This window comes from Girardinichthys multiradiatus, chromosome 22, assembly GCF_021462225.1.
Source record: "Girardinichthys multiradiatus isolate DD_20200921_A chromosome 22, DD_fGirMul_XY1, whole genome shotgun sequence".
NCBI lineage: Eukaryota > Metazoa > Chordata > Actinopteri > Cyprinodontiformes > Goodeidae > Girardinichthys > Girardinichthys multiradiatus.
The window spans coordinates 12,948,319-12,974,656 of NC_061814.1; the positions used below are offsets into that span (position 1 = coordinate 12,948,319).

The 26,338-nt window shown below is 39.6% G+C and overlaps 2 protein-coding genes across 4 annotated transcripts; one reads left to right on the forward strand and one right to left on the reverse strand.

The window, feature by feature from the left end:
• The first annotated feature begins 125 nt into the window (after positions 1-125).
• Positions 126-20,553, forward strand: LOC124858857. Of its 3 annotated transcripts, XM_047351133.1 has the most exons (20): positions 126-410; positions 495-702; positions 854-1,020; positions 1,305-1,435; positions 2,254-2,420; positions 3,952-4,037; positions 4,301-4,381; positions 5,247-5,361; positions 9,764-9,939; positions 10,198-10,419; positions 11,008-11,210; positions 12,240-12,362; positions 12,596-12,733; positions 13,627-13,876; positions 14,001-14,202; positions 14,342-14,555; positions 15,708-15,835; positions 17,740-17,894; positions 19,547-19,769; positions 20,342-20,553. In XM_047351133.1, exons 1-20 carry the CDS (start codon positions 252-254, stop codon positions 20,479-20,481), a joined length of 3,288 nt encoding a protein of 1,095 aa, XP_047207089.1. In that variant the 5' UTR covers positions 126-251; the 3' UTR covers positions 20,482-20,553. The 3 variants fall into 3 exon arrangements, with proteins under 3 accessions (XP_047207089.1, XP_047207091.1, XP_047207092.1); XM_047351135.1 differs by lacking the exons at positions 15,708-15,835; positions 20,342-20,553 and having other exon boundaries at positions 19,547-19,689; XM_047351136.1 differs by lacking the exons at positions 14,342-14,555; positions 19,547-19,769; positions 20,342-20,553 and having other exon boundaries at positions 17,740-17,888.
• Positions 20,554-20,571: 18 nt separating this feature from the next.
• Positions 20,572-26,203, reverse strand: dnaaf10 (dynein axonemal assembly factor 10). Its single transcript, XM_047351137.1, has 8 exons — positions 25,908-26,203; positions 24,776-24,876; positions 24,389-24,519; positions 24,169-24,270; positions 23,279-23,394; positions 22,299-22,433; positions 21,643-21,740; positions 20,572-21,174 (listed from the first exon to the last, which is right to left on the reverse strand). The coding sequence occupies exons 1-8, from the start codon at positions 26,091-26,093 to the stop codon at positions 20,967-20,969; spliced, it is 1,077 nt and encodes a 358-aa protein (XP_047207093.1). The 5' UTR covers positions 26,094-26,203; the 3' UTR covers positions 20,572-20,966.
• Between the last annotated feature and the right edge of the window lie 135 nt (positions 26,204-26,338).

Below are 26,338 nucleotides of genomic sequence, written 5' to 3' on the forward strand. Positions count from 1 at the left end.
CGTAAAACATGAGTACCAAAATAAAAATGAAATAAAACGCTCAAAGCTGGAATTTTTAGAAATTCTAAAACGTAAATAGTAAGGTGAGTTTAAAAAGATACACTGTAGGGAAACAATAATAGAAACCGAAGAGAGGTGCTGTCGTTGTCTTGGTAACCTGGAACGTCATTATGTGTTAAAGAGAAGAGCTGTTTAGTTTTGTCGAGGGGTGCTGCTGCAGACAGTCCTGATAAACAAGGAAGGCTTGAATCATGGACAACTGTGATTTGGAGAAGCTCTCTATCTCTGCTGGGAAGCTCCATCCAACCTTCTCACCACTGGTTACAGACTACAAAGTGACAGTGGAGAGCAATGTCAGCAATGTGACTCTGGACCTGAGCACCAGTGATTGTGGAGCATCATACAGCATTGTGAGCGTTGCTCTAGATAGACTTAAAAGCATTTATTGTTGTTGTCTTTCTTTCCATTTCAGTTTGAGTATTCTTGTGTTTCAGCTGTCTGGTGACCGTTCCTGCACCGTTAATCTGAAGGATGGGATGAACAGAGTAGAAATTGAAGTAGTGGCCGAGGATGGGACTGTGAAGAAATACAGTGTGGAAATCACTAAGCTATCAGGAAAGATCTCAGAGCTCACGGATCTGTCTCTGGAAGAGGATATTCCACTTTACCCACCCTTTACTACCAAAGTCCACGAATACAGCAGTAAGTAAATGTCTTATTATTCTCATGAAAGCTGTTGATGTCCTTTGATAATGATTTCTGTGTTGCATGTAAAATCGTATTGTTATTATTATTATGTTTGTTTGTTTTTATTTTACAGTTTCAAGTAAGTCCTTGTTTTATCTTCCTGCAGGTTTTGCCCCCTTTTATTGTAATGTAGTAACGCTTCGTCCCAAGGTTCCGGACAGCCTCATTAAAGTCACAGTTAATGGTGAGAGCAGCTGCCAACCTGTGCCGCTGCATTTTGGAGACACGCTGGTGGAGGTCTCTGTCCGCTCAGCAGATGGCAGCGTTTCACAGGTACGAAAACGCTCGGGTAGATTACCAAATATGACATGTGCAGTTCTTATACTGATTTAAATGCATACGTATGTTTATATTGTTACCGTTCGCCTCGTTATCCCCTTAATCACTTTAAAAATCTGTTCAGTTTGAAAGGCTCTGTCCGCTTTATGTTGCTCCCCATCAATAAATAGGACGACATAAGCTTCCAGCAGTTTGATTTATTTTATTTTTTTTAAGGTCGTTCAAGTGTCATGAGACTCTGGTGCGTTTATTATTAAATAATGGTCATGTCTTTGCAGTTGTACACCGTGTTGGTGACGCGGGAGCTGATTCCCGTGGCTGTGACCTTCACTGAAGGAAAGCAGCAGCTGGATTATGAATGCCCGGTGTCCCTCAGTGCTCTTTACAGGCCTGTGTCTGTCCACCACAGGTGAGACCTTATGAGAAATTTTAGCTCCAGTAAGGATCATAACTTTAATAATATTTATTCAGAAAGTTTCATTAAAAAAGTGCTTCACATATTGTAATATTAGCACAAACATGTCACTAGCTACCAATCACTGAGAACAGATGTTGCTAATATTACAATTAAACAGACAACTAAATAAACCTTGACAACAATTATGCTTTCTTTTTAGTTCATTTTTGATGTTTTTGTCTCTGTTTTAAATACACATAGATCCAACCACACATTCGCATAACCCACTGGCATTTTAAAGATCTCCTTGAACCTTCTTATCAGGGGGAAATGATAATACAACTTATGTGAATTTTATGAACAGGAATTTAATTTGTTGTGGATTTCCTCTAAAGTCACACAGGGTCAGAATCTTACATGCAGGCTCAAACATACTTTGCAACAAAAAGGAAGAAAATTTGTGTTTGGTTGATTATTTCTGTGTTGTTAACAAGGCGGTTAGAAAGCCTTTTTTTTTTCCCCCTTAACTCGTCACATTTGGAAGAAAAATGCATTTCTGTGATGAGCAGCAGAGATCAGTTTGAAGAAGCAATACATTCTGGCAATTGAACATTTTTTTATTTATTTAACAGGCAGACACCTGTTAAAGTGTCAGGGAGAGCCACACACAGCACACAACATCCTGGCACCTCGTCCTTGTTCAGGTCTCCAAGGACAAGTGTATGGAGGCTTCTGACCATAACTGCCTTCTTAACCCCCACCCCCTCCACGCACAAACTCACTGCAGCAAATATTAAGTACATAAACGTGAATCTGATACTGTTTTGCAGTAACCCAAAGAGCACCTTCTCAAGGCCTTTCATTGAGATGCTGGCCCGACGATCAAGGTTCGACCCACTTAGCGGTTGTCCACTGGGAGATGGCTGGAAGGTCGTGGAACTGGACCTTGATAAAAAGATGTCTGCAGCTCTGGTCCAGTGTTTCTTTCATTACAGAGGTAAAATTTTGAGCCTCAAATTCCAGAAAATCTTTGAACATAAGCTATTTCTTAGCTGAGCTGAAGATGTCTGAGCAACATTCTGCTTAAAACCAATGAGACATTTCTATGGGGTAAGAACGCTGTCAAAAACAACGTGAATGTAAAGACGGAAATGTGTGCATATTAGTCAATAATTGTGCATAAGTAAAATCCAAAAGAGGTATTGTATATTTTCTATATAAAAATACGAAATAAAATGTTACAACTTCAAGAAATTACAAACACAAAGTTCAAGTTTACAGTTGTGGTTTATTTTTTATGAATACAATATGCTATAACAGTTTGTGAATACGATTTATTTTCTTTGAGAATACGAAGTTACATCAGCGACTTGGTGTCACGTGATCTCAGGCTCAGAATATAGTGGGTGGAGTTATACAATGATGTACAGTAGGTGGCGCTATGCACCTCGGAATTTGTTGCGAACCGCCAGCAGAAGAAGAGAAGAAGAAGTAGCAGCACTAGTGCTAAGATGACGGACCAAGAGCACATTTTTAACGACATTAAAACATATATAAACTTTTTAACACTACTTGGCTTTGTACCGTAGTTTCTTGGTCCGTTCTTTTGGCGCTAGTGCTGCTGCTTCTTCTTCTGCTGGCGGTTCGCAACAAATTCAGAGGTCATACTGCCACCTACTGTACATCATTGTATAACTCCACCCGCTATATTCTGAGCCTGAGATCACGTGACACCAAGTCGCTGATGTAACTTCGTATTCTCAAAGAAAATAAATCATATTCACAAACTGTTATAGCATATTGTATTCATAAAGAATAAACCACAACTGTAAACTTGAACTTTGTGTTTGTAATTTCTTGAAGTTGTAACATTTTATTTTGTATTCTTATAGAGAAAATATACAATACCTCTTTTGGATTTTACTTATGCACAACTATTGACAAATATGCACACATTTCCGTCTTTACATACACGTTGTTTTTGACAGCGTTCTTACCCCATACATTTCACATTTGGGACTTTTAGAGGCTGTAAATATGCTTTCAGGTAATAAATAATAAAGAATTCACTGTTACTTCTTGAATCATAAGAGATTTATGTACTTATTCCAACCTGGAGAGTAGCTTTACCCATTACAGGTGCTTAAATAACAACATAGTTAATGTGCTAGGTGCTCTAACCTCTCCTCTTTACCCAACCTATAATATCATGTAACATGGTGGTACTGTAGACAAAGATTATGTTGCATTCATGAAAGGGATATTATTACTTAACTAAACATGTTGTACCCAGCTACCATGGGGATATACTGTTTCTATCACCTCTGTCATCTAGTAAGGATTTTCCTTTCATAATGCTGTTTGTATATGTAAAGGCAGGTTAATTCTGTAATGTTGTTAAATAAAAGATTTGCAGTACATTGCCACATTTCCTTCTAATCTTAAGTGGAATTAAAACACCCCTGTAGTTGTATGTGCATCTCCCAAAATGTGTGGTTTATTTTTTCTTTAATGTTTGTTTTAAATAGGATGTGACAGCGTGATGCAGCTATCAGAACTCGGGCCACACACCCTGGACTGTCCACACAAACCCACAGGGGACCTGGATGCAAAGGTTAAAATAAAAGATGAAGCATAGCTCAGCAGTGCCAGAATCGTTGCTGTTGACCCTGACTCTGCTCATCCTTTATTTACAAGTCAGGGCTCCTCTCACAGCCTCTCAGTGCTGCTTTAACCTTCACACTACATTTGTATGTGTTTGGTTTTGTAATGTGTTGTTGATAACTGTTTTTAACTGTAATAAATTGCCTTTATAACTCAATTTCTGGAATCTTTTTTTCAGTCTCACTATTAATAAAATCAGTGTTGTTCTTTCAGGATGTAACAGAGACCAACTGGTATAAGGAGCACTTTGAAACATCTGGAGGTTTTGACATAGAGACAAAGCATGTTTGTAAGGTAATTTTCTCCTGCTTTCTGTCTATAATCCACTCATTTTACAGAAATGTACTGTTTTGTTCCTTTGCAAACAAAATGTAAATTGAAAAAAGGTATATCCATCTTCATCACAATGTGTTTTACTTATGTTGCTGCTTCTGATTTTTCTATGCACACACGTAACATATTGTCAAAGTATTGGGTCAATTGGCTTTACACATACATAAATTGGAGTGACAACCTACTCTTAATCCATAGGATTTAATTCAAAGTTGGCCCACCATTTGCAGCTATAGCAGCTTCAACTATTCTCTTCCGTTCTACCACACTTAGAGCTCTTGAGAGTGAACCATTCTTTCACAAATGTTTGTAGAAGCAGTTTCCACACCTAGGAGCTGAATCTTATACACCTGTGGCCACTGAAGTGGTTGCAACACCTGTATTCAATGGTTTAAATGGGTGACCCAATACCTGCGGCAATATAGTATATAAAATCAATCAATCAATCAATCAATCAATCAGTCTGATAAACTCTTTTATTTTTAAATGTTTGAATTATAAAACAGAAGCTGCTAGTAGCTCTAAACACAGCAGCCAATCTATAACAGAATGTACGAAAGAGGACGTAAACTGTGTTGCAGCGGCCTAGTCAAAGTTCAGACCTTAACCTGATTTAAAATGCTGCGGGTGAATCTTAAGGGGAGTGAGCAGAAATTATTCAGAAATTTGAAATCTTTTTTTCCATCATCACTGTAATATTATACATCAACTTCACCACATTCTCTGTATCCACATGCTGGATCAAAGTCACCATTATGAGTTTATTGAGTCACTCTGCTTTGTTTTTAGGCTTGATGGCTTGGCCTGTTTTGTTTGTTTACTACAGGTGCGTAACTGGGAGAAGAGACTCCAAATGACAGGAGAGGAGTACAGTGTGGATAAACTGTGTGCCCTGGCTGAGGAGCATCTGAACCACTACAGCAAACACCGACTAAAACCAGGTATGTTTTCATCAATATAGGCCAAGAAGATGTAAGCGAAGTAACACTGAGATGCCAGTCTTTGGTTCTCTAACATTGAGTTTTGGATATGTTTCATACCTTCGTTATTGTCGTCCTTACTGCGCATGTTGGCAAGAAGAGCTTGGGTCTAGCCTTGTTTGTCTTACTTTCACATGTTTTAAACATTTTAATTATTATTCTTAATCTATGTGGAGGCATTTATGGCCAGGTAGCATCAATATTGCAAAAAATAAATGCAGATTTCTTATGCCTTTGCTTTTTTGTCGCAGGTAAATTTTAATATCAAAGACAGCCTGAGTGAAAAAAAAAAAAGCAGTTTTCAAATTATAATTTCATAATTAGGTAAAAAACACTATCCTAATCAACCTGACCCTAAGTCAAACAGTATTTGCCCTCTAAACCTAAACACTGGGTGTACCCCTTGGTGGCCACAACTGTCATTTAATCTTTTACACATGGTGGAGGATTTTTGTCCCATTCTTGCAACTGTTTTTTTTTTTTTTTATTCACATCGGAGGATTTTTGAGCATGAATAGCATGTTTAAAATTATGTCTCAGCATCTCAATTAAATTTATGTCCAAACTTTGACTAGGCCACCCCAAAACCTTAATTCTGTTTTTTTGGGGTTTTTTGCCATTCAGAAGTGGACTTGCTGGTGTGCTTTGGATCATTATCCTGCCACATTATACCAAGACCATCACAGTACCACCAACATGTTTTGCTGTTGGTATGATGTTATTTTTCTCAAATGCTGTTAGTTTTACACCAGACGTAACTGGACACACATAGTCTTAAAAGTTCAATGTTGAATATTTTCTCAAAGTTCTTGGGGATTGTCAAGATGTGTTGTGGCCTTTGTGTTCTTAACGGTTAATAGTGGTTTTCACCCTTGACCTCTCCCTCAGATGCCATTTTAGCCCAGTCTCTTTATTATTGCTGAATCATGAACACTGACCTTAACTGATGCTAGTGAGGCCTACAGCGTTTTAGATGTTGTTCTGGATTATTTTTTGAGTTCCTTGATGAGTCGGCTATGAGCTCTCTGCGTAATTTTGGTTGGCCAGCCACTCCTGGGAGGGTTCACCCCTGTTCCATGTTTTCTCCATTTATGGATATGGCTCCTTTTGTAGTTTGCTGGATTCTGAACGCCTTAGAAATGTAATTGTAACCTATAATAGACTGATAGATGTTTGTTTCTCATTTGTTTTTGCATTTCTTTAGATCAGTGCTTCATGTGTTGCGTTTTGAAATCTTTTAGCCTACTTCAGGTTGTCAGACAGGCCCTACTTAAGTAATTTTCTTGATTCTACAGGTCTGCCAGTTTTTAGGCCTGGGTGTGCCTTGTGAAAGTGAACTGAGTTTTATAAAAACTTTAAATGGAGTTTTTCACATAGGGTATCTTGGTCAGATATTAAAATTAGTTTGATGATCTGAAAGTGTGTGACTAAAAAGCAACAAAGAAGAAATTGGTTAGGGGCAAACACTTTTTCACAGCCTTGTATTTTGTCGTTTTCTTTCTGGATTTATGAAGATGAGCACACGTGTGCCTTGCCTGAATGGCATGTTCTCTTGTCTTTCCCAATTTGAAGGTTGTCTAAAAGAAATTAGCCTAATTTTCACATGATTTTCATAAGGAAAACCTCATATAAAAGTTGTGATTACTAATTACTATAAACTAAGAAAATGCTTCATTAACATGTATCTTGTAGGTATGGTTAGGGGTGTCAATAATTGTGTTAATAGCAATGTTATTCAAGTCAAATTGTAGATTTTGCCAGTAAGTGTATGGTGCATTGTGTGATATTTATAGAAAATTAAAGGATGGTCCCAGACCAGATTCTCAATCCCTAATCAACTATCTGATTATAGTCCTAGACTCCATATGTGCGGCTCTTGACCAAATCCCTGCAGAGGGAGATAAACCGGACACCAACATGTATGCAAAACGCAGGATTTTCTCATTTATTAAAAGGAGTAACAGGGTATATGTAACAAAACATGGTCACAAAATACCCCTCCCTCACCTAGGGGTGGTCCCTGGGATCAGTTAACAGTCTAGTCACGAAGGGAAAAGCCTACCTGCCCAGCGACAGAGATAAAGACAGTGTGTTGTAAACTCTATGTTATAAATAGCAACGTTGCGGTCACTAGAGAATGTGAGGTGGTGGTGGCGGGTGCCAATCAAGTAGACCTACGTTATTCAGGAACAGCATAGTACCTTAAACACACCTGCCTAAACATATTCTCTGCAAAACAGTTTTTCCCATTTTCTTCAGCATTTCTCACAACAATAAATGAAAATGCAATAAGAATGAAATAAAACGTTTTCCAATTTTCCACATTGTTAATATATTTCCTAAATCCATGCTTTTACTTTTATAAAATGAGTCATTTATATGGTTTAATCTGATCTTGATAAAAAAGAATATCAGAGAGAAACTGCACTAAAACATCCTGTTTTACTAGCTGGATTTCCACTTGTGCCTTTGTTCGTGTGTTGGCTCCAACTGTGCATCTCATCTCAACGCAGCTATTAAAAAATATATGTAAATGGGTGCATTTGTGGTCGTCTCTGAGACATCCTCTTTCTTCTAACATGCCAGGGACTCGAGTTACTGCTCGGGTTCCTCTTTTTTTCAGCTACGTGTGCCTTGATAATTGTTTGATGACTCACAGAAGTGACATTTTAGACTGATCCCAGGCAACCGAATAAGAGTCACTGAAACTGAACAGAGAAATAACAAACAATCCAGTGATATAGTGAGAGAGACAGACATCTTAAAACATAAGCAGGAGCTTTGTTTTGTAAGAGGCCGAGTGGCTTAAAGAGATGCTCAGTTTAACCTTGTGGGTCATATTGCTGCAAAACAAAAAGACCGTGTCATGCTACTTAAACACAGATTAAATATGCAATGTAAAAACGTGTTTATTCATTGTATTTTTACTCTACATGCTATGAGTTTATATACCATGTTCCCAAATATTTCCTATATCATGAAAATACAAAACTGAATTCATAAGGTTTATTAATCCTCATTCTCATATGATTCAATCAGGCAACTACTAAACTATTTTATGTTTTTAAAATAAATCCACTCCCGCATGCCAATTAAAGACAATAACATTATATACTTTGATTGTTTTTTGTTGGAAATACACTCAAGTGCTATGGAAATGTATTCATATTATATGACAAATGGTAAATGGCTTGTACTTGAATAGCGCTTGATCAAGTCCCCAGAGACCCCAAAGAGCTTCACACTACATTCAGTCATCCACCCATTCATACACACATTCACACACTGACAGTGGTAAGCTACATTGTAGCCACAGCTGCCTTGGGGCACACTGGCAAAAGTGAGGCTGCCATACACCAAGCCCTCTGACCACCATCAGCAAGCAAGGCTGGTGAAGTGTTTTGCCCAAGGACACAACAACTGAGACAGACATAGCGGGGGCTCGAATCGGCAACCCACCGGTTACAAGACGAACCCCTGCCGCCATCGCCACGGTCGACCATAACTGTGAAGTGACATGAATAGCGGCTGCATGCTTTTCAAAGTTTCAAAATAAACATCTGACAACTGTCACAACCATTTAAATTCAGCCCCCTTTAATCTATAGCCCCTTAATAAAATACATTGCAATTAATTGCCTTGTCAGTTTGAACATAGCATAAGGAATGACTGATAGACTCAGAGGTATAAAATAGGTGAAACATGGTGGTGGAGGCATTATCCTTTGGGAATCCTTTTATTTACCAGAAACTGATAACAGGGTTGGAGTTGATAAGAAGATGGATAAAGGTATATATCCAGAGCAATCCTGGAACAAAACCCGCTATAGGCTGCAAAAAGTTTCAGACTGGGGCAGGATTCACCTTCCAGCAGAACTGCGACCCTAAACATGTCACCAGAGCTACAGTGGAATGGTTTAGATCAGAGCATATACTTTTATTAGAATGGTCCAGTCAAAGTCCAGACCTAAATCCAACTGAGAATCAGTGGAAGAAATTAAACGTTGGTACTCATAGATGCTCTCCATCTAATCATACTGAGCTTAAGCTATCTGGCTAGGAAGAATCAGCAACACTTTCTGTCTAGATTTTCAAACTTCGTAGAGACATACCCCAAAAGAAAGCTGTACGTTCAGCATAAGGTTGTCCTAATATATTGACTCGGGGGAGGGCACATATTTCTATTTTTACGATAAATTTTGAAAAGTAAGTAACCTTTAACTTCCACTTCACAAATATGTGCTCATTTTAATGTGTGGCTCACATAAAATTCTAATAAAATACATCACACTTGCAATTTTGTTAGCTAATGTGTAAATACGCAGCACCATGCACTTTAGTGTCTCTTTTTACCTTTTCTGCAGGGGACCGGATGAAGAATGAGAATGTGGAGTCTCTTCTGCTCAGTCTGGAGCAGGCGGCTTCTTATTATGCATCAGGTGTAGCACTTAGTCCCAGAAATGCCAGGCTCCACTATCTGCTGGGTCTCGTTTTGGAGGAGCAGCACAATGCCACAGAGATTTACGGCCTTCAGAGAAAGGTACTTTTTGGAAGGTTTTTTGCAGCTTGATAAATTGCATACATTGTTTTTATTTAAACTGCTAACATATTATCTATTTAATCTGTTCTGAAAAGCTCAGTATTAATGCACAAAAACAGTTTCAAATATGGAAAGAAGTGCTGAATTGCATTTTTCACGATGGACACAGAGTTCTCGTCGTTTTATGAAGCTTTATGTTGCTGAATTCTACAATGGCAGAAAAACGTGGCGTACTCTCTTTTATTTCATCATCTCTAGTCTGATAAGGACAGTGAGGAATTAAGTGATGCCAAGTCATCAGCCCATCAGGATGACATCCTGGCTGTGTGTAAGCTGCATGGCCTTCTTGGTACGCCCACTGTGGAGAACCAGCTGCAGGCCTTGGATAAGGAGTATCACCTGCTGAAAGAGCAAGGACAGTCTGTCAAATCTGACTATGTGCAGACCCTTTACATGTGGCTGTCCAAGAGTGCTGGAAAGGTAACTCTGTCTCACTTTACAACTCTTCAAAAACTGGTGCTATTATACTAAAAAACATTAGAAAGAGGGGGCTGCATGGTGGTGCCTTGCAGCAAGAAGGTCCTGGGTTTGATTCCTGGCCGGGGGGTCTATCTGCATGGAGTTTGCATGTTCTCCCCGTGCATGCGTGGGTTCTCACTGGGTACTCCGGCTTCCTCCCACAGTCCAAAGACATGCCTGTTAGGTTAATTGGTCAAACTAAATTGCCCTTAGGTGTATGAATGAGTGTGTGCATGGTTGTTTGTGTGTTGCCCTGCGATGGACTGGCGACCTGTCCAGGGTGTACCCCGCCTCTTGCCCATAGACTGCTGGAGATAGGCACCAGCTCCCCCACAACCCACTATGGAATAAGTGGTAGAAAATGACTGACTGACATTAGAAAGAGCTAAATAAATTAAAAAAAATACTGATGAGCACAAATGCTAACTTAACCACTTATCAATGTCTTCTTTCTAAAAATGCCAACATTTTTTGATTTTTTTTGGCACTGACTTTTTTTCTATGGTGTAAACAGTAGTGTATGAGTGACTTGGGGGATTGTTGTTTCAGGATCGCAATGCAGTGATGCAAGATGATGAGAGCTACATATATCGAGCCCTCATGAAGTATCTTGATGCCTGGTCTTTGGGTCCGGACAGCTGGGAGTTCAGCCTCCATGTAGGAAGACTTCTGCTGCTTCAGGGAAGAAGCAGGGAAGCTCTGCAGCACATTCAGACCGGGCTGGCACTGCGACCCCTGCACCCTGAACTCAGGTCAGCTCTCAGAAGTCCTGTTAAAGCTGTAACACTAATGACTGTAATTAACGGGATATCCACAGCACTAACAGGTTTTTGACATGGGATCCTTTATGTAGAGAAGGATTGAAGCACACAGGTAGTCAGTGATTGAAATGATACAGAAGGATAGCATCCTCTCATGGAAGAAACTAAGGGTTAGAGTATGATTAATGTTTTCTGAATCAAAAAGGGCTATACAATATTAGAAAAACAGGAAATTCCAACATTACTTTTGAATATTACAATAGCAGTATAATATGCAATTAACCCACATTTTCCTCACTTTTTTCTCATTGGGCTTCCACATCTAGGTAACTAAGATACATTTCTGACAATGGCATAAAAGACAATGAAAGACCCAACCGCTTAATATTTCATTGGCTAGAAGAGTTTGAATGCATAACACCTGAATTATAGGAGCCTAACAACTACTGCATCCAAATATAAATATTAATATTCACTCAATAATTGTTTAGTGGACAAAATGTATAAATGGTAGAACCATCTTTGCACATTTACAGGCTGTAGCTCAATGTCAAAGGTTGTTTTCCTTCTGGAAGTTGACCCCTCCAATGCATTCTCCCTTTACCTCCATTCTCACACCTGAGCAGTGGATCTCTGCTGCTCCTTCAGACTTACCATGGGCCTCATGGCTGGTCTTCTTGCCCTGCCTGTCACACCCTGAGTCGGTGTAGGTTTGCAGTTGTGCTGTACTCCTTCCATTTTTGGATGATGGTTTAAACAGTTCTGCATGAGATGTTTAAAGCTTAGGATACTGTTTTATAATCCAACCCTGCTTCATTCCTGACCTGCCTGCTGTGTTCCTAGGAGTACAGGATGCTGTTTATTAACTAATGTTCTTGAATAAACCTCCACCCGAACCCTTCCCTTTGAAATCCGTGTAAGGCTTATAATTACTATTGCAAAGCACTACATCTAAAGTCTCGCTTTTAGTTTTGTCTTTAGCATCAACAGTGTGTGCTTAGATTTGTTTTCTTTTCCCAGATTCTTCACAGGACTGGCTCTGTTGCAGCAGGAGCAGAAAGTCTGTGAGGGCACAGAGAAGGAGGCTGCACTATTCCTACATCAGGGACTGGAGCACTTTGTCAGCCAACGCTGTAGCAAGAGGTTTGTTAAGTGTGTGTTTTGTTTGAGTGTGTGGCGGAGGTGGATGCATTCAGTGAGTGTGAGGTCATGACAGCATGTGAAATGTATCAGGATGTTCTGTTCAGCCCTGCAGGAAGGAGAATAGGAAGGGATTTTTATTCAGAATCTGTAGCTTTTTGTTTTACAAATGTAGAGATTGGAGATCTTGTTAGCACATTTCGTGTGTACTTCTCATTTCACGATTTCCTCGGCAGACAGGTGAAGCAGGATCCATCAGACCTTCTGTGTGGCCTGAATGCACAGTTTCTGCGAGGGCTTCTCACCCTTGGGAAGCTGCAGCAGAAGACCATGTTGTCTGAGAAGTCCATGACTCCTGAACAGGTGTATCACATGTAGGTTTCTTATGAAAACATTCTGAGCTGTTCAGAATCACACATGAGTGTAGCACTTGCAAAAACAAATCCTACTATTTGAGCTTTTCCACATTACGTCACATTACAACCACAAACTTCAACTGATTTATGGGATTTTATATTATAGATCAACTTAAAGTAGCAGTAATAACTGTGAAGTGGAAAAAAATACATAATTTATTTGTTTTTTTACAAGTAAAAAAAAACAAAAAAGTGTGTGCATATGTATTCAGCCCTCTTTACTCTGATGCCCCTAAATAAAATCCACTCAATCAATTGCTTTGAAAAGTCCCTAATTAGTACATAGGGACTACCTGTGTGTAATTTAATCTTAGGATTTGTTTTGTGAATGCCTCAGAGGTTTGTTAGAGATGTTGGTGGCAGTATAATGGTGCTGGGGTGTTTTTCTTTAGCAAGGGCAGTCCTGGAAGACAACTTTTTAGAGGCTGCAAAAGACTTGCACAGATTTTGTCCATCCAGTCTCCCTAAGCTTGAGATTTTTTTGCAAGAAATAATGTCCAGAGATTTCAGTCTTTAGATTTGAAAGCTGGTTATAGACAAAAGAGGCTGCCTGGGTAATTCTACAAATGTTTGGCTACAGGGAGGCCAAATTCAAATGCACTCCACACTTTTCAGATTTTAATTAGTACAAAAGTAAAAAAATGATTAATCCTTTTCTTCTTCTTCATAATTATACTCTATTTTGTTTTGGTCTGTCAAATTAATTCCCTAAAAAAATTGTTGAAGCTTCTGGTTGTACGATTAAAGGTGGAAAAGTTCTCTGCAGGCTCTTTATAATCCATGTTTCATTTCTAAACACTAAATAAGAAAAACTAAATGTCTTTCCCTGTCCTTGTGCTGGAATACTTCAGTGTAGCAGTGCTGGCTGCCCAGAGTGTGAGTCAGTGTGTGTGTCACAGCGAGGTGAGCAGGCAGCTGGAGTGGGTGCTGCTGCATGCCCACTTCGCCCTGCTGCAGAGACTGATCCAGCAGGGTGAAGGCTGGGCTAAGGCGACTATCGACAGGCAGTCCCTGGTGCAGAAGAGGTGCCAGGCCCTCACAGCTCTCATCAGTCTGACCGCCATCTACCCTTGCCAGGAGCTGCTGGATATGCAGGAGAGAGTAAGAGTTTTTCACATTTATTTGAGCTGTTGTTTTATAACATTTAGGACACATATGATTTCCATATATTGATTGTTAATGGTCACCAGAGCTCAGACATGTAATTTTCTCCAACCTTACACAGACATGCCAGCTCGCAGTAGTTACATCACCACGGGACAGCCGTGCTCTGTGTCACCTTGGTGTGGCCCAGTTGGCGCAATATGACAACAACCCAAACTTGGACGGGTCAAATGAAGTCCTAAGCAATGCCCGCCTCAGCTTCCAGGCCAGCATTGGGCTGGAAGACAAAGCTCAGAGTGGAGACCCACCTGAACAGCTAAGAAGTGAGTCTGCACTTTCCACCTTTAGAATAAATAAATCAGAGAGACAGAGTAAGTCTAAGATTCCAGTTAACTATTGGCAGTAGGGGGCTTTGTTAAACATTTGAATTTACAGCTCAAAGTAACCGTTCCATTTGCGTAGAACAGAAATGGTGGCAGGAGCATCTGGAGGCTCAAAACAAGGAGGAAGCCACACATCCCAGCTCTCAATGCATGACAAAAAGAGGTGCCATGCAGGCTAGAGGAGGTCCAAATCAGAGACGGGCCTCTGTGTCCAAACCCTGCCCGGGTGCCATGGCAGGCCCCGTCAGAAGAGGGAATATGGCTCAGCTTCCAACTAAGACTCTTACAGTCAAGTATGCTTTTTCATATTGTTGGTTGTGGATGTTTCTGGTGTGCACTCCACACCTGTAATGCATTCCTGCTAAAGATGTTTAAGATGCATTAAAATAAATGCCTTAATAACTTATTCTGCTACTGCTGTAGCATAATCTCAAACTAAGAAGTAAAAAAAGAAAACTTTTAATTTAAGTAAATTCATTCTTTGGGGAAAAGATTAACATTATTTATATTTTAATATAGATTGAGCTTTTCAGCAACATGCACTTGTGGATTTGGTGCCAAATACTGAATATGTAGAAAAGCACCTCATGCCCACTGTTGGGTATGGTGGGTCAGTTTTTCTTCCAGCCTTGTGTTTGCATGGCATCATGTACTCTTTTTTTTTTTTTTTTTTTTACCGTGGCCTGTCCAACAGAGTAGCACTCAGGCTATAATGGACTCTAAAATACCAAGACATTGCCATGTATCCCTCAAAAATGGACTTTAACGGATTTCCTTAAAAAAAAAAAAAAAAAAAGGTTGAATATAATTTAATTTATAACAATCGGGTAGTCTCTGCTGAAACAAAAATCAGTCATCACTTAGTCTTTTTACACAATAATGATCAAAAACACATGGCCACGTCAACACAATTTCAGTCAGAAGACCTAAATCCTATAGAAAATCTGGGATGTGGGCTGAAGAAAGCAGGGTTGCCAATAATTATGTCACTGGTGATTTTGAAAAAAGAATATATTTACTCAAGTTAATAGTTAGATTTTTCTAACTTGTTCAGTGTTCGATTACATTACTGCAATAAAAGATACAATTGTTTTAAGGTTGTTTTACACATCTTTATCAGGGGTACCAATAAGTGTGAGGAGTGCTGTCTATTTAGTCTTTTTATATATCCATATTTATAAACTAGGATTACTCTGCAAATTCAGTCTTTTAAGGTGTCTTCCTTTTCGTCTGCATAAACATAACAGTTCAGGGTTACACCAGTTCAAAGGGCAAATTCAAAGTTCAATTTTATCAAAAAAAAAAAAAGCTTTACCATCACAATGAAGATAACTGTTTTCTGTGAGTGAATACAGTCTTTATAAAAGAAATAAAATAACTGGCAGGAAGATGTTTTGGTTTTTTTTTTTTGCTTTGTGATTTGCATTACACCTTTTCTCCTGTAGGGGGAGACCAGGTGCAGCTGCTAAACCAAATAAGTCAACTGAACCTTGCAGCAACGGTACTAAATCCAAGCTCCCTGCTAACAAGCCTGAACAGGATTGTAGTCCCAAGGTTGTTATGCCTGCAACGGGTAAGCCATGTCAAGTTAAACCACTTTTTCTTGGTATAATCTTAAAAGCAGAAACAAGAAAACTGAGGATTATATGAATCATCTAAGAGGAGTCCACACAGAACCCAGTAGATAATGAAAAGGAGAGCTTTATATTCAAATTGTGTGAAGTTACAGTGTATGATGATCAAAGAAATGTATAACAAGTTTTTACGGTTTCCTTTATAATTTATAATCTGTGAAATATACTGACAAGGCCACCGATTACAAGCAATACCTAACCCCTTTTTAGATGTTGGAACTCATACAGTGCCTTGCGAAAGTATTCGGCCCCCTTGAACTGGTCATCCTCTTGCCACATTTCAGGCTTCAAACATAAAGATAGAAAATTCGAATTTTTTGAGAAGAATCAACAACAAGTGGGACACAATTGTGAAGTGGAATGAAATTTATTGGATGTGTCAAACTTTTTTGACAAATAAAAAACTGAAAAGTGGGGCGTGCAAAATTATTCAGCCCCCTTAAGTTAATATTTTGTAGCGCCACCTTTTGCTGCAATTACAGCTGCAAGTCGCTTGGGGTATGTCTCTATCAGTTTTGCACATTGAGAGACTGAAATTCTTGCCCATTCTTCCTTGCAAAACAGCTCGAGCTCAGTGAGGTTGGATGGAGAGCGTTCATGAACAGCAGTCTTCAGCTCTTTCCACAGATTCTCGATTGGATTCAGGTCTGGACTTTGACTTGGCCATTCCAACACCTGGATACATTTATTTGTGAACCATTCCATTGTAGATTTGGTTTTATGTTTTGGATCATTGTCTTGTTGGAAGATAAATCTCCGTCCCAGTCTCAGGTCTCTTGCAGACTCCAACAGGTTTTCTTCCAGAATGGTCCTGTATTTGGCCCCATCCATCTTCCCATCAATTTTGACCATCTTCCCTGTCCCTGCTGACGAAAAGCAGACCCAAACCATGATGCTGCCACCACCATGTTTGACAGTGGGGATGGTGTGTTCAGGGTGCTGAGCTGTGTTGCTTTTACACCAACATATCGTTTTGCATTGTGGCCAAACAGTTTGATTTTGGTTTCATCTGACCAGAGCACCTTCTTCCACATGTTTGTTGTGTCTCCCAGGTGGCTTGTAGCAAACTTTAAACGAGACTTTTTATGGATATCTTTGAGAAATGGCTTTCTTCTTGCCACTCTTCCATAAAGGCCAGATTTGTGCATTGTACGACTGATTGTTGTCCTATGGACAGACTCTCCCACCTCAGCTGTAGATCTCTGCAGTTCATCTAGAGTGATCATGGGCCTCTTGGCTGCATCTCTGATCAGTCTTCTCCTGGTTCCAGATGAAAGTTTACAGGGACGGCCAGGTCTTGGTAGATTTGCAGTGGTCTGACTTCTCCACAACAGTATCTCGGACCTGCCTGGTGTGTTCCTTGGTCTTCATGATGCTCTCTGCGCTTTGAACAGAACCCTGAGACTATCACAGAGCAGGGGCATTTATATGGAGACCTGATTATACACAAGTGGATTCTATTTATTGTCATCAGTCATTTGGGACAACATTGGATCATTCAGAGATCCTCACTGAACTTCTGGAATGAGTTTGCTGCAATGAAAGTAAAGGGTCCGAATAATATTGCACGCCCCACTTTTCAGTTTTTTATTTGTTAAAAACGTTTGACACATCCATTAAATTTTATTCCACTTCATGATTGTGTCCCACTTGTTGTTGATTCTTCACAAAAAAGTTGAATTTTATATCTTTATGTTTGAAGCCTGAAATGTGGCAAAAGGTTGAAAAGTTTAAGGGGGCCGAATACTTTCGCAAGGCACTGTATGTCAAAAAGTGAAAAAAGGCAAACTTTTTGTTTTTGTCCCAGTGAAACCTAATCTATAACTCAGTGTTATGTGTGTAGTCCCTTCAGTAGGAAACACAGGCAGCGCGTCAGGCCCATTGAATTGCAGGTCTCATGTATCATGGCTGGGGCTGGCTCGGGCGCTCTCACGCTCTGCAGACACCCAGGATCAGGCAAAACAGCTCTACCAAGAGGTCATCGCCATGGCTCCAGGGGTCAGTTGTTATCTGAAGTGTTTGTTTTGGGCGTTCCCCCAAAGCTTTCGCAGTTCATCTTGTACTGGTTTTAAGATACAATTACTTCCCCACCCAACAGTGTTAGTCACAGCAATAATTCATTCATTTGCTTCAAGGTTCCTACATATTTTGGATGTAGAAATTCAAGACTTTTTCAGACTTAACTTTACAAAGTTCTTAGTCTTTTATTTTAAAATATAAAATACCCAAGTTTACCGAGATTTTACGTATTTCTGCAGTGGATAAGAGCACACTAAGAAGGAAGGAAGGGAAAGAATATAAAAAGACAAGAAAGGAAAGAAGGAATTCGGTTTCAACTCATTCATCCATTGTCTAAACCCACTTCTCCTTGCAGCGTCGCGGCAGGGTTTGATATATTTATATAGTGCCTAATCACAACAAATGCCATCTCAAACGAATTTTACAAAATAAATCCAATTGATATACCAAAATATACAGTTAATTCATTCAAACCATCCAGACAGACTGACAGTCACTTGCATACATTGCAATTTGATCATAACTATCAAACAATGCAGTCAAATTCAGCTTATTACTCAAAGCGTTCTATCCAAGCAATCTCAGCCAGTTGTATCAAGTAACTGACTTTACAACAATCCCCCCTCCTGAACAAGCATTTAAAAGGAGAACTCCCCTTTACCAGGAGGAAACTTCTAGCAGAACCTGGCTCGTTTTGCATGACCATCCTGACTTGGAGTTTGAGAAGACCAAGCACACACACAAAAAAGGGAAGCACTGGTCTAAGAAGTACTTTCTATGTTGAGGAGAATATTAAGCTCTGAGCTAGTTGTAAAATCTAAAGGATAAAAACAGTGAACGCTGTTAGTCACAGCAATAATTCATTCATTTGCTTCAGTCTAGGAGACAGACAGGCCAAGTGTAACAACTCCAGAAGGAGAACATGGAGATATTGACTGAGCTATTGCTGCCAATAACTCCATGTTCTCCTTTATTTAATTGTGCTGAGAATGAATGAAGGACACAAGGGGGGAAGAACACAGGAGAGGAAGCAAGAAAAGGAGCAAAGAAGGAAAGAAGGAGGGACACTAGGAAGGCATGGCGGTAGGACACAAAAGAATAGAGTGGAGGAAGGACACTAGGTAGGAAGGATGGACAGAAAGCAGGGGGTTAAGACAAAGCTAGCAGGACAGACACAAGGAATCAAAGAAGTAAAGGCACAAGAAAGAGAACAAGGAAGGAAGGACATGAGGGAGGGAGAAAAGAAGGATGTATGGAGGGAAGGAAAAATTGAACATTTTGATAAGAGGATAAGTAATAAATCTGGAAATACAAATAATTCTCCCAACTGTTCTTTTTTCAATACTTATCCAGAGCTGGAAATGATTGAAATTAATTTCCAGACTTTTGTAGACTGCATAAGAACCCTGCAGTGGACACAACTCCTTTCTCAGTCAGTAATTCTCATGGTTTTGTCTGGATCAGAAAACAACAACTTGTTCATAAAATACACTATATTATATACTATAATATCCGAGTGGTTGCATGTCTAACACTGAAATGTACAAAGGCTGAAGATTATAGCATAGGCACAATGTCATTTCTTAATAAAAAAATATAAAAAATATCTAAACTGGCATTTTGGGTGACAGATCCATGATGCTTACATTGAGCTTGTGCAGCTGCTGGAGCCCACCGACCCTCAGGCTGCGGTGGACGTGTACTGCAGGTTCCCTATGAAGCCTGTGGCCGAGCAGAGTTTTGATGACGCCTTCATCACCGGGGAGATGGTCCGCCTGCTGATGTCACAGGAGCAGTACGACCACCCACAGCTGGGCCCTAGTCTGACTGCATACGGGAAAGTCATGGGGCTAAGTAATTATAATGATCATAACTATTACAAGCCTATTTAATTAGACCTGAAAGAAATCTGAAGCAGTACTTTTGGAAATGTAGATTATGTGCTGTACCTTACAGAAATATTCACAATCCTTTTAACTTTTTCACATTTTATCAGGCAACGGCCACAAACTTCAATGTATTTTATTGGAATTTTATTTGACAGAGCACAAAATGGTGCAAAATTGTAAAGTGGAAACAAAATGATGCATAGTGCATCAATGTACACACCAAAAACCATGCGTCGTTTTCTTTCCAATTTACATTTATGCAATATCTTGTGGTTTCTCATAAAATCTCAGTAAAATACAGTGGAATCTATAGTGGTGAAATGTGAAAAGATTCATAAGGGTCTGAATACCGTAAGAGGAACGTGTGTTTTCCTTACAAGTTTAAATACAATGTCTGTACAATGCATGCATTTGTTGTGCCTCTTCAGATTGAAATGAGTTAAAATGTGGTTTGAGCAACACAACTTGTTTCATAGTTTGCATTCATGTGGTAATGTTATTACGTTTGAAGCAGGAAATCTGTGGCTTCATTCTCAGGTTGCATAGAGAAATATATGGACATTTTGGATGAAAAGTCAAAGACCGCACTGCTGAAGAGCGTCTACGCAAAAATCAACGACAGACAGGAGGACGACCCAGACCTGCAGGACTTCTTCAAATTCAAATGCTGGATCTGAGAAATGCTTGCACTGCCTTTACCTCTCAGGTTGTCTTGTCTTGTGCTGTGCTCATAAAGACATTTGCCTTTATTTAATTGTGCTGATAAATCTATTTCCCTTCAACGCTTTTAATCTGAAAACAGAGTCATGTCAGAACTAAACACTTTAACAAAATACAACCAGCGTAGCTGGACAAAAAACAGGCATTTCAGGAAGCCTCAGACAGAAACCAACCTAGATAATAAGTCTTCTTCATATGGGATAATATTAGTACTTCTGTGCACTGCAGGATTATATTCTCTACACATTCTTAGGCTTTTCCTTTACAGACGAAACAACTTGACTCAAACAATATTTTCCCATTTCACTCAAGGCAAACTAAATGTATCCAACTGCCAACACTGGAAACAGTTTGCGCCTGATGAAAGAGTTCAGCCGCTGTAATTTTCAGATGTTTTCCCTCACAGATCTACTCCTTTGGCCCATCCTGCAGTCTCCTTTTGTTACGCCACGTTGAGTTTTGTGACGATGAGCACGCGGACAGACTGGTCAAAGCCCGAACACAGGCATAGGCCCTGCTTGTCGGGGCTCCAGTCGAGGCTGGCGATTGGCTGGGTGGACAGAGTGACGTTCTGTAAGAGGTTGACGGAGCCACCTACGCCTACATCCACGCCATCAGAGTCCTTCCTGCTTCTCTGAGCAGGATACTCACTGGAAATACGATTTTAAACAAAACAAATGGGATTGGTACTAACAATGCCTTGAAAAACTGTACACCTGTTGAACTTGTTTTTACTTTTATCGTACTGCAACAAAAAACATCAGTGTATTATTTCGGGATTGTATGTGATGGATTAACACAAAGTAGTAAATAATTGTGAAGGGAGAGAAAAATGATTTTTGAGTTTTTCACATTTCTTTAGAAATAAAAATCCGATGCTACACACATGTATTGAGCCCCTCAGAGTCAATACTTTATAGAACATTTCTTTTGAGGTTGCAAAATAGCACAAGCTCTGGCCAGCTGGATTTAGGTCTGGACTTTGACTGGGACATTCTAACACATGAATATGTTTTTTGCTCTAAAGTAAAAACAAAAATGTGAATGGGGTATGAAAATTTTTGCCCAGCGCAATTAATCAATTTGCTCCAGCTTCAGATTAATCTTTGATTACTTACTACTTCCACAGATGTAGGTTGCCTGCTCCCCCTGCAGTCATAAAGATGTCTCTGTTCTGTGGTAAATGTCTCACCTGCCAGATGGTTGATTTGTGAGCCTAAAATAAAAAAAGAAAGATTGTTTACTTCATAAAAAAGCAGCTAAAATATCAGTGTGATCATGCCGGTTAGGGTGTCTCTTTTTTATCTCATGAATAAAACAGTTTCTACTAAAATCCACCAATAATGGGTTACACATTTAAAATATAATATAATAAATTGTTCTATTTTCTGAGTCTAGTTTTTGATTTGCAGATGTTTTCTTGTACCAAAACTCCTGTTGCAACCTCAGACATTAATGTACTAACTGTTAAACCTTGGACAAATATTTCCAAAGCTGAAACCCCTGATGTCTCTGGCCTTACAGACAGTTGTTGAGATGGCTGTGCACCGAGTGTATTTTTCCCACATTTTCCCACAAAAAGGCCACACTTAGACAAACACGACCCCGAAAATGCTTCCAGCTGTGAAAACGCTCAAATCAACACACAGGCCAGTTTCCCTCCTAATCAAACAACTGGGGGAATAATAATGAAGACAATATTCTTTTGACATTTTTTCCCCCTCAGAAATATAAGCCAAACATCCACGCTTCCCGCTCCACCCTTGATAATCACCTTTTCGGAAATGGAGGCGAAGCCCTTGGTGGGGTGCTGAGTCCTCATGTCAAAGACGTGGAATTTTCCTTCTAGTGAGGTGGCCACCAGCTTGTTTATGTTGATGTCCTTTCTGTCAAACTCCACACAGCACACCTGTTCAGATTGCAAGAAAAACCAAAATCAGGTTCCACTTCAACCACGTACAGACAGATAGAGCATCTAGATCCAATAGGGAGTGAATAACAGCAGCAGCTGAACAATCAAAGCAGTGCAGTTTTTTTTACATTTAGTATCACACCTGATGGGAGCATTCAGCTCCCTGAGGGTTTATATGTCGTCTAAATGATGTTTTAATGTTCAGTTATGACTGAAAGGCTGGTTTTGCTGCAAATTAAATTTTATCCTCGGGCTGGGAATGGTACCCCGGACAACTGTGGACTGTAATCTCTGAAAATAATGATTTCTAACCTCACACCTGAACGGGGTTTGGAATGGATAAGTCTGGTTGTTTTTAGCTTCTCAAATGGCATCTCCACAGCCTTGACCTCAACTCTGTTGACAATCTGGTAATGTTGCTAAAGACTAACTGACCTCTATCAAGTCTCCCAATAAGAGCAGTCAAGTATCCCAGCCAAAGTTATGGCAGAAGCTTGTTGATGGCTACAGAAACTATGTTGGCAAGGTGCAACATGCTATGGAACATGTGGGGATTGGAGAATTCAAATTAAAACTTGAGCATCAAATTCTTACTTATATAATTCATTGAAGTTGTTTGTTGTATAATCATTCTACACCAATAACGGAGCAGTTCAAACTAAAGATTAATAGACCCAAATTTATGACATTCAGGGTCAGGAGTGCATGGAACTATATTGTTATGTCCAACATCTCTAAGGTTGAAGTAATTTTCTTGCTGTGGTGAAACATTGGCTGCTAGAAAAAGTATCTGTATGTCATATTCCTTGTAAGGGATTTTCACACTAATGTTTCCACCTCACCCCATTTTTAATGTTGGTTTCCCATCGGAGAGACATATTCCGCAAGTCGAAGAGTTTAATGTCGCCGTTGTCATAGCCAGCACACACACATCGGTCTTGATCATTGAAGGCGTGGCCTAAAATTGACATTAGATACATCTGAAATCCCCAGAAGATCACTGAAAACAGACATAAATATCAACCAAGGTTTCATGGCCCTAAATACAGTAGTGGACAAACACTTTCAGGTCCTTACTGAGCTGTGATTTCCCTAACAGTGCCACAGTTTATCCTCCGTTTAATATGAAGGAGCCTTTTTCGCAAAAACGAAAGAAAACAGTGTAAAAATGTAACTTTTCTTTTTAATTTGCAAAAAACATCATCCATTAAGGATATTTCATTGTTTTATAAAAAAGACTGTTAAATTACACACAGTGTGTTACAAAAGCACTCATAACCACTTTTGTCCCTTATGACAAACCTTTGTATAAGACAGACCAACACAAAGTAGCACATTGTGAATCTGAATAGTGTAGGTGACTTCTTGGCTGCACTAGCTTCCTTTAGGTATATCAGAGTGAGGCAGGGTTAAAACATATATATGCCACAGCTTTCAGATTTTTATTTGTAAGCAGTTTTTAAAACCATAAATCACATCCTTTCCCCTTTTCCTTCCACTTCACAACTTTGCACAACTCTGTTGGTTTCCATGTAAATTCCCAATAGTTGACGTTTGTGGTTATATCATGACAAAATGTTAAAGTTCAAGGGATATGAATACTTTTACAAGGTACGGTAGTTTTGATGTTTTTTCTTTAACTACAGAATAGATGAATGAACATCTAACAAAAAGATATTACATATTTTTGCCACATATTATCTGTACTTGAACTCAGTGATATTTTAGTTACCAAATGCAACAGTCCAGCAGTCCCTCCTGGTCTCTCCTCCCACAGGCTCCATGTTGGCCACTGGTAAATCCTTCTGCCTGGGATCCCACACCTTTACAGTCCCTGCAAAACCCAGCAGAAAAAAAAAAGTATTTTCTTTCAGTCCCATTTTTAAATCATCTTTATCTCAGAGCTATTAAGACTTTCTTTATAAAGAGAACACGATTAAAGTTGTTCTTACCGTCTCTACTTCCTGTGACTATCTCAGGAGCACCATCACCAATTCCAAGGCCACCAACCCCATCGATGCTGTTCACTATCTCTTTATGGGCCTTTGTAGTGTATACTGGCACATCAGGTGCTTCAAGATTCCTGTGGATGTGAGAGATTTGTGCACTACATGTGATATTGGGTCTGACATTGCCTCGATGAACTAACTTTTACCTCAGCACTCATCTTTGTCATTATTAACAGAAGTGATCCTTAAGAGTTTAACAATTTAAAATTAGAGAAAAAAAAAAACCTAGATTTTCACTGAGATTTACCAAAACATGACTTTAGTATTTAATTTCACTGTACAACTAGGAATACACATACAGTTTGGTATAAGTAGACCTAGATGAAATACCATATGTGGAGATTTCCATCAAAATCTCCGGTTGCTATGTGTCTTTGTTGAAGAGAGGCAGCCCCAAACGTCCCACACTTTATGGGTTTAGGTTTCTCCACCTGAAACATGGGAAGTAAAGAGATGGTTTAGCTCCAAGAATGGGACAAATAAAAAAAAGGTGAGAAACTAAAATATCAAGGAACATTATAAAGACAAACAAATGTACAGTGAATCCTGAGTTATTACACATTGTGACATGTTACAACCATAAATCCTAGGAGTACAGCATACCTGCAACCATATCAAGCCATCCACCTAAGCTGACCGTTTGGGCAGAGAAGAAACCAAGAGGCCCACTGTAGCTTTGTAGGAGCTGCAGAGATCCACAGCTCAGGTCTGATAATCTGTAGACAGTACAGCTTTTCCGTGCACTCTGACCTTCATGGAAGAGTGGCAAGGAAAAAAACTTTTTTGCTTTTTTAAATAAAGCCAAAGAGGTTCTGTTTGCAACTTGCCACAAGCCATGTAGGAGGCCCAGCACAGAAGGTGATCTGGTCAGATGATACCAACATTTAACTTCTTGGCCAGCATGCACAACGCTATGTTTGGTGACCACCACTCCCACGCATGGTGGTGGCAGCATCAGGCTGTGTGGATATTTTCTTTGGCAGGTGCAGAGATACTGATCAGAGTTTATAGGACGATGGAACTAATTACAGAGCAATCCAGGGGAAACCTGCTGGAGGCTGTAAAAACTGGGGCGTGGGTTCACCGTCCAGCAACAACCCTAAACATACAACCAAAGCTACAGTGTAATGGTTTAGTTCAAGCAATTTAATTTCTAACTTTGCAGTGGTCTTTCACATAAACTCACAATAAAACACACTGAAAACCACGAATAACTAGCTTAATTAGCTATTATTGTTTCCTTTCTACAGACCATAGCAGTCACACTGTATCACCTTGTTTCTGCAGTGAACTCCCCCCTATCAACCCGGTGGACGGACATTTCCTGCCTACAATCTTTCTGGCTGTAACCATGGATACAAGCGAGCCAGAGCTTTCTAGAATCCCCGCTTGGAATCTTTGGATAGTCTGTTCATAAGATTATTTTTGAACAAAAAATGCCCAGCATAAGTGATTACACTACCTCTTTTATGAGCTGAGCCTCCCCGTGTTGCACTTCATATATTTGAATCACCCCTGTTCCTCTGGCGAAGTTCCCCAGGCAGACAAACTTGGCGCTGCACGGAATCCATTTGCTGTCAAACACCGTGTAGTTCAGACTCTTCTGGATGTGTGCGATAATCTGGGGCTTCGAAAGGGGCGAGGACATCTTTTGAAATACTTTGTAAAATGGCAGAGAATCTATTTAATAAAAAGACATCTCCACGCCAAAACAAAATAAAGAAACCTCCCACACGTCAGAGCCTGTTGCTGTCCGCGGATATGCCTGACTGCATATTTATGTTGTTAAGTAAATATCGTATACTCAGAGAAATACATAATTAGGATAAAAACAGTTATAGATTAAACTAAATAATAGTGACATATTTAAAGTTTTTGCTAAGTCTTGAACGT

Bases quoted from the DNA above. Each gene is read 5' to 3' on its own strand.
- LOC124858857 (XM_047351133.1), top strand. From the start codon at position 252: ATGGACAACTGTGATTTGGAGAAGCTCTCTATCTCTGCTGGGAAGCTC. The intron at 703-853 runs GTAAGTAAATGT...ATCTTCCTGCAG, and splicing joins CAAAGTCCACGAATACAGCA to GTTTTGCCCCCTTTTATTGT. The intron at 12,363-12,595 runs GTTTGTTAAGTG...TTTCCTCGGCAG, and splicing joins AGCCAACGCTGTAGCAAGAG to ACAGGTGAAGCAGGATCCAT.
- dnaaf10 (XM_047351137.1), bottom strand. From the start codon at position 26,093: ATGTCCTCGCCCCTTTCGAAGCCCCAGATTATCGCACACATCCAGAAG. The intron at 24,271-24,388 runs GTAAGAACAACT...TGGGTTTTGCAG, and splicing joins AGTCACAGGAAGTAGAGACG to GGACTGTAAAGGTGTGGGAT. The intron at 21,175-21,642 runs GTAAGTAATCAA...TCGTATTTCCAG, and splicing joins AACCTACATCTGTGGAAGTA to TGAGTATCCTGCTCAGAGAA.